The 8,499-nt window shown below is 33.2% G+C and overlaps 1 protein-coding gene across 2 annotated transcripts in view; it reads left to right on the forward strand.

The window, feature by feature from the left end:
• The window catches only part of LOC137071461 (apoptosis-inducing factor 3), a 41,395-nt gene extending 35,085 nt beyond the window's left edge, over nt 1-6,310 (forward strand). For both annotated transcript variants that reach the window (XM_067439485.1, XM_067439486.1), the window contains exons 13-20: nt 589-660; nt 1,116-1,179; nt 1,578-1,654; nt 1,902-2,019; nt 2,123-2,221; nt 2,327-2,402; nt 4,286-4,390; nt 5,484-6,310. In XM_067439485.1, coding sequence (XP_067295586.1) covers nt 589-660; nt 1,116-1,179; nt 1,578-1,654; nt 1,902-2,019; nt 2,123-2,221; nt 2,327-2,402; nt 4,286-4,390; nt 5,484-5,526 — 654 coding nt within the window. In that variant the 3' untranslated portion in view covers nt 5,527-6,310. The remainder of the gene's footprint in view (nt 1-588; nt 661-1,115; nt 1,180-1,577; nt 1,655-1,901; nt 2,020-2,122; nt 2,222-2,326; nt 2,403-4,285; nt 4,391-5,483) is intronic.
• The last annotated feature ends 2,189 nt before the right edge of the window (nt 6,311-8,499 follow it).

The raw sequence follows: 8,499 nt of genomic DNA on the forward strand, positions 1-8,499 counted from the left end.
ATGTTGCATTATACCCAGCCATATTATAATATCAAGAAAACCAAATTAAATTCACCTATATTCTGTATATTTTTAAGAAGTATTTAAATATTAAAAATGTTAAAGGAAAAGATTTGATACTATGCTTCATTGTTTTATGTAAAGTATGAACCTTTAAAGCTTATAAAGCAAAATTATTGTTTAAAGGGATAGTTCACTTTAAAATGAAAATTCTGTCATCCTTTACTCACCCTCAAGTTGTTTCTAACCTGTATGAATTTCTTTCTTCAGCTGAATGCAAGGGGAGATATTTTGAAGAATGTCAGTAACCAAACAGTAAATGGAAACATTGACTTCAAAAGTATTTTTTTTTCCCTACAATGGAAGCCAATGGCTCTAGTTAACTGTTTGGTTACTGACATTCATCAAAATATCTTCCCTCACGCATCCCATATAACTCCGGCGTCTTTCTCTTCTTACACAATAAACTCTGACAGGGCTAAATGACTCACTGACTGTATAGTATCCCTTACTGTTATCACATTATACCAATATTCAAAGGGTATTTGTCTCATTGCCGTTTGTTTCCTTTTTTGTTTCTCCTCTCAGCTGTTCGAGTTGAACAGGGTGAAGTTCTACATGTTGAACGAGGTGTGGGAGATGCGAGGGCATAATGGACAGGTATCATGAAAGTGAGAGAAACAGGAGTTCAGTGAAGTGTAGGTCTCTCTGTCTCTGTCTTTCTCTCTCTCTCTCTCTCTCTCTCTCTCTCTCTCTCTCTCTCTCTCTCTCTCTCTCTCTCTCTCTCTCTCTCGTATCTGTGTAGATTGATTAATTACACTTGCTCTCACAGTGGCACTGCTTAGCTTTGAATATTTTCTAATGCAGCTATTGCAATAATGGATTGGCCCTGGGCTTTTAAAATGAGTAAGCACCAGTCAGTGAAGTAAATTTATAATTGGGATCCATAATAAGCTGAATTGTGATCTATTATGAAATTACACTTTTGATAAATTAGTTTTTCTAAAGAAATAACATAAGATTTGTATGCTGTACTTTGTCACAGTGGTCAGAAGTGCCAACCATAAGAACATAAATGTGAAACTGAAATATTTTTGTCTCTTTTGTTTCAATAGTTAAAAGAAGTGGTTCTAAAAAGTGGCAAAGTCTTAAGAGCTGACGTCTGTGTTATTGGCATAGGTGAGTCGATGTAATTACAGAAATCTGACCTCATCTTTTTTTTCCCCTTCTCCTTTCATTTCCTGTTGCAAATCCTATTGTAGTCTTTACTATAAAAATAAATAAATGATAATGTTTGTATTTTTCAAAAGAAGTCTCTTATGCTCACTAAAGGCTTCATTTGTTTAAAAAAAAAAACAAGTAATATTGTAAAATTATATATATAATAACACATTATACTGAGGCATGTTGTCAAACTACATGGGTTACAGTAAATTGTCACAGTGAAATCTTGCAGTTAACCAGGCTTTAAACAGATTTAAAGAGTATAAATCTGGAAAACAAAAAAATCTTAACATAAACAATTATGAAATATATACACCCATATTTGGGTCCTGATTCTAAGTGTTTGTGTTTAGGCTCAGGTCCAGCCACAGCATTCCTGAAGCAGAGCGGAGTGCACATGGACTCTAAAGGATTCATCCCAGTCAATAAGGTTCAGTCATTCTGCAATCCATCGGCTACTGCATGCTACTTTATGTACTGTAAATCTCTTACTGCATTTTAACACGTTATGACCTGTTACCAAACTTTCTGTTTCTGCAAGCTGTGATAATCTGCCCATACTTATTTCTTACTGTATCTGTGATAAATTGTTGTTTAAGTGCAATGATCTTGAGTATTACATGATAAAAAGGAAAACGTCATAATACTGTGTAAACTTACACTTTTAACCCGTTCAGACCATGCAGACGAACATCGATGGGGTCTTCGCTGGGGGTGACGTGGTAACGTTTCCTCTAGCTCTACGCAGCAATAAGAAGGTCAACATACCCCACTGGCAGATGGCTCATGTACACGGTAAGACCAGTTTTTGTGTGCTTATGCCAAATAATGATTCATTCATTCATTAATTCATTCATTCATTCATTCATTCGTTAAAATTGTCCATCCTCCACTGCAGGTAGAGTGGCTGCCCTTAGCATGATGGGAAAGGCCTCAGATCTTAAAACGGTGCCTTATTTCTGGACAGCCATGTTTGGGAAAAGCATACGATATGCAGGTAAGGACCAACTTCTAGCACTAAAAAATACACTTCATGAAGAAAACAGACTCAGTGAATGTTTGACGTTTTTTCACCATCAACGCTGCTTTGATACATCTCAAGGTTATGGAGATGGCTTTGATGATGTCGTCATCCAGGGAGATTTGGATGAGCTGAAATTTGTGGCATTCTACACAAAGTGAGTTTATTTGATTTTTATTAAATCATTACATTTACTATTATTATTATTATTATTATTATTATTATTATTATTATTATGTACTCGATTTTAATTTTAATTTTAAAGTTCAATGCAATTATGGCATCGATAGGACAGTGTACATTTTTTTTAGTTGGTTTAAATTAAAAAAGTAAGTAACCTGGTTGCCTTAAAATTTTGAGTTTATTGAAACTAAAAATTTGAGTTGATATATGAAGGAAATTTGTTTAATAAATAGAAACTCAAATATTATTGTATCTGAACCACATCAAAAAATGGATAAATCATCCATCTATTTGGCATGTTTCACTGCGTCATCAGAAATAAAACACGCACAATTACCCAATATGCTTACAAAATCTTTTAATAATATTTTAATAAAGGTTGTCGAATCTCAAAAAATGTTCATTGTATTAACTAAAAAATTGAATTTCGATGAACTCAAAATTTTAAGGCAACCAGGTAACTTTTTTTCTAAATAATTTTTTACAGTGTACATTTCTTTATTGGTTTGTTCAGTTTTATTATTATTAATATTTTTTATTTTATTTGATTCAATTATAAAATGAAACCAACTAATAAAAAAGTTTTATATTTTGTATATTTTTCATAAAATATTATTATTCATAATAATAATCATTACAGTAATAATAATTTCCTGCATTCTACACAAAGTGAGTCTATTTGATTTTCGTGAAATGTATTATTATGTACTCATTTATTATTTTAAAGCACAATACTATAATTGCATTAATACATCTCTTTATTGGTTTGTTCAATGTTATAATCTAATACAATTATTATTCATATTTTTATTTTATTAAATTATAAAATGAAACAAAATATATATTTGTATTTGTGTATTTTAATGATAAATTATTATTATTATTATTTATAATAAAAAACGAATAATAATTTGTGGCATTGTATATAGTGAGTGTATTTGCTCAAGGCATTTATCATTATTAATGACACTAATCCTGATATTATAATTAATGCAAGTGATCAGAAAACAGTTGAATACCTCACACATTCGTTTAGCACAGAAAGCATTAGTGATTCATTATACTTGACTTATATTTAATTGCAAGTCAAGCTAAACTTTTAAAAACTGATTTAGTCAGTAAAATGGGTTTCAGGGACTAAACTACAATCATATGTGATTTCTGTTGTTATTTTTTGGATATTGCTCATTATGTTAATCAGCACAAAGATTGAGTTTATGATTTTTCTAGACATAATCTGTACAATTTACATAATGTACAACATTAACTGCATTATTCTTGTTTTGTGAAATCGGTCATAAAGGCCTGCCTGCCATGGTAATAAATCTCCAGCTCATCCACTGCTGGAGCTGCTAAAGAGTGAAATTAATATGCAAATGAAAAAAAAAAGATCAAAATAATAACTAGATATATTTAGTGTCACTTTCTAAGGTAAATAACACTATTATACTTGCAAACAATAAGCAGCACAACTGTTTTCAACATTGATAATTATAACAATAAATGTTTTTTGAGCAGCAAATCATCATATTAGAATGATTTCTGAAGGATTATCTGACAGTGAAGACAGGAATAATAATGCTGAAAATTCAGCTTTGATCACAAGAAATCCTAAAATATATTCAGTTAGAATAGTTATTTTATTTTGTAATAATATTTCACAATATTACTGTTTTACTGTATTTTTGATTAAATAAATGCAGCCTTAGTAAGCATAAGAGACTCTAACATTTGACATGTACTGTATTCATTTACCATATTATACGGTGTTACTGTTGTTGTAGCTTTATGTGTTGTAATATTCCGTGTTCAGCTGATGAAGCTCAGTGTTCTGTGTTTAATCCCCCGTGATTACAGGAGTGAGGAGGTGGTAGCCGTGGCCAGTATGAACTACGACCCCATTGTGTCACGGGTTGCAGAAGTCTTTCGCTCTGGAAAGACGATTAGGAAACGTGACGTGGAGTAAGTACATTTAGTTTCACAGAAAACAGTGACTACAGATGTAGTGAGATGTATTAAGGTTAGTGGGTAAATAAAGGCCTTCTAAAGCAAAATGCTGGGTTTTTGCAAGAAAAATATCCATATTTGTACGTTTTAAAGAAAAATATCTAGCTTCTGTATTCATCTTGAATAAAGTGTAACGCCTCTCGCAGTTCAAAACTATTTCGCAACGCCCAACGTCATTGTCACGCCAGTTATGCTTTTAAGTTAAAGGTGCACTATGTAATATTTTTGCAGTAAAATATCCTAAAACCAAAAAAGCCAGAGTTATATATTTTGTTCAGCTGAGTACTTACAATATCCCAAATGTTTCCAGCTATTTGTAAATTGTGGGAAAATTGCTATTTTAACCAAGGAGCTGGGATGTCTTAGGGAGTCGTCAGTCAATTGTGTCCCCTCGGTTTCTGGTTTTATTCTGCAGAAGCGCTTTACTCTTACAATCGCTCCAGCAGCTGTGCTCAGCTCCTCAAAACTCCTGCTCTGCTTCACACTACAGTAACGTAAATAGCCGCATCCATAAACATGAGTCCTCTCCCGATTCTTTCCCACCGGCTATGAAGTGAAGACCACATGTCTCGATTCTGAGCTCAAACTTAGGGTCATCAAGCTATGCCTTTGTTTTGAATAGGCGCCCTCTAGCGGACGGAAAAGTTACATAGCGCACCTTTAAATAGGGAAGACTGTCCACTGGAAGTTAGATATTTTACTTTACACATGTTAAATACAGATATTTTTTCTCACAAAACCTATCGATTCGCTTTATTAACAAGCCGTGTTAATTACTTTTATAATGGATGGATGAACATTTTTGGTCTTCAAATTTTGGGCTGCCATTATAAAGTTTGGAAGAGCCAGGACATTTTTTTAAAAATATATCTCCACTTTATTTCGTCTGAAAGAAAAATGTCATGTACACCTAGGATGGCTTGAGGGTGAGTAAATCATGGGGTAATGTTTCATATTTGAACTATCCCTTTAAGTTTAGGTAACAATAATAACCCTGACACACACCCCTTCAATTTTAACATTCCTCATTGTATTATTTTCCCTGCAGGACAGGAGACATGTCGTGGCTGATAGACAAAGGCTCACAGTGAGAACGTGCACATCATGCTCCATGAGTTTTCCTTGCCAAACTTGGACGATCTGTAACAGACATAGTCTTAGTGCTGCTGCTGCAGTTGGTGAAGCGGGACACTAGATGGGAGACGTACACTGTCCTAAACCGAGCACCTGGGCCGTGCTGAGGAGGACGTGGTCCCCGTGAGGTGAAACCTCTCCAGGCCTGGATTCATTCACAGCGCTAACAAATGAGCCATACCTGGTTTTACCCTCTGTACTAGACAGGACAGCACTCTCTCTCTCTTTCGCGGGTTGGTCGACTCAGGCCTCTCTGCTTTTGCATGAAGCATCTGCCTGTACACAGTGTTCACAGGAGAGCCGTTAAGGGGAATTGTCATATTTTGTTTTGTACATGCGACTTTGTATATATACAGCTGTTACCTGAAGAAACGTTCAAAAAAATAAGAGTGCACTTTTTCTACCGAACCTCTGCTACTGATTAGCCTGGCTACGGGAACGAGAACAGATCCGATGTCTGGCTCTCATCAAAATATGCAGCTTCGCTTGCGGCAGTTTGTAGATGTAGAGAGAGCAGATGCATGATGATTCATATGCATTGGGAATTAGTTTTCATTAAGAATTTCCCAAAGGATTTTAACGTGCGATTATTATTCAGGGAAGGTAACAAGGTCCATATGTCAATGTCTATGAATATAAATCAAATATATGATACATTATCATTATGGTAAATGGGTTAATATCACAAATCCATAATCAAAAGAAATATATAGCTTAAAAGAAAAGGTAAAGTAAAATGTTAGGCCCTTTATATATATATATATATATATATATATATATATATATATATATATATATATATATATATATATATACATATATAATTAGGGCTGTCAAATCGATTAATCACATCCAAAATAAAAGTTTGTGTTTACATGATATATGTGTGTACTGTGTATAATTTATATGATTATACACCGTACACACACACATTATGTAAACACAAACTTTTATTTTGGATGTGATTCATCGTTTTGACAGCACTAATTATATAAAAAAAATGCAATATTTATTTGCAATAATTATAATTAATGCAATAATTATAATATATAAAACATACTGGTTTACATATATTTCAGTAATAAGAATTTGAAGGGGATATGTATATGTACATGCACACACACACATATAAAAAGTTTTTGCCATTATTTTAATGGCTATTCAGCACATTTCCCCCACATTCTCATTACTGCAGTGTATAATTTATTACTAAAATAACGTTATTATTCTTTTTTTAATAATTCTAATTTTCAGACATTTTCTTTATGCATATAAAATGTTATAATATGTGACCCTGGAGCATAAAACGAGTCGTCGCACGAGTATATTTGTATATATATAACAATACATTGAATGGGTCTATATGATCAATTTTTCTTTCACTAGGATAGTGATCACTAGGATATTAATTAAAGATCATGTTCCATGAAGATATTTTGTAAATTTCCTACCGTAAATATATCAAAAATGCATTATTATTAGTTATATGCATTGTTAAGAATTTAATTTGGACAACTTTAAAGGCGATTTTCTCAATATTTCTATTTTTTTGCACCCTCGGATATTCAGATTTTCTCGGCCAAATATTCCTATCCTAACAAATCATACATCAACGGAAAGCCAAATTATTCAGCTTTCATATGATGTGCAAATCTCATTTTCAACACATTGACCTTTATGACTGGTTTTGTGGTCCAGGGTCACGTGATTTTACAGTGAACTATGATCTGGACATGTTATTGACATCTTTTATTCAATGCTCCCAGCTATTAAGCATTTCAAGTTCAAATGTATAGTACGATCTTTACGGACATAAAGCGATGCTGTGATTTTGAATGTTCTCCCCCCAAACTGAAGCATGAGCCCGTGCACCAGGACTGGCCTGAAACACTCGCTGACCTTTAACAATGACAATATACCTCTTGCTCATGGGAACTCTGGTTGCCCTGCTAGTTAATTGCACAAGACGACAAATATTTAAAGCTATAACTTTATCTAGAGAAATGCTCGTATTATAAAAGTCGAGGCCTGTATTTTTTGACTAATCGTAAAATGATGTCCTGATGACAGACTGATTGATTGTTGATTGTATTTGTAGATTGTGCACAATAATAATGAATGCTTTTCTTGTAGCTCTGACCTCCTATAGTTTTCTTTGGTACTAACTCAGGGATTGGAGGTTTCAGTCATATGGGACAGGTTCTGGTGGAATACAAAATGATGAATAAATTTGTTGCTAAAACATTTTTATTGTGCTGTTTGTTCTTTCAAATATACTTACACAAGCAAGCTATTTATTATAGTATAAGACAGTGAAATACAAAGTGTTGAGTCAATTAAAGAAGACTTTTCCTGTAAGACAGCTAAAAAAAAGCATTTTAAATGGTTAAATTAAGAATTATTGCAGCCCTAACAAAGGCATTTTTGCAATTCTGAGGTAAAGGCATTTTCATTTAAAAGCCATGGAAGTGCTACGGTTTCTTAAAGGGATAGTACACCAAAAAATGAACAATCATTTACTCACCATCATGTTTTTCCAACTCAGATCAGTTTCTGGCCCCATAGACTTTCATTGTATTATTTTCCATACTAAGGAAGTTAATAGTCAAAATATCTCCTATGTTCATCAGAAAAAGGAAATAAATCCATTGGAACAACCTGAAGGTAAATAAATGACAGATTTTCATTTTTGGGTGAACCATCCCTTTAAATCTTCCTCAGTTTACATTTAAAAACCTGAAAAAAATCAAATATCAGTGTGTGATTCCACACAGTACATGTAACTTCTATATATGGACGGTTAAAAATTGGATCTCTGTCATTATCCATCTTCAAAACATTATCCATCCATTCGTTATTTGACGAATGCAAGTTAATAATATTCATAAAACAATGCCCTAAAATAACTACAGTTTTAACATTTGTAGGCA

Source organism: Pseudorasbora parva, chromosome 3, assembly GCF_024679245.1.
Source record: "Pseudorasbora parva isolate DD20220531a chromosome 3, ASM2467924v1, whole genome shotgun sequence".
Taxonomy (NCBI): domain Eukaryota; kingdom Metazoa; phylum Chordata; class Actinopteri; order Cypriniformes; family Gobionidae; genus Pseudorasbora; species Pseudorasbora parva.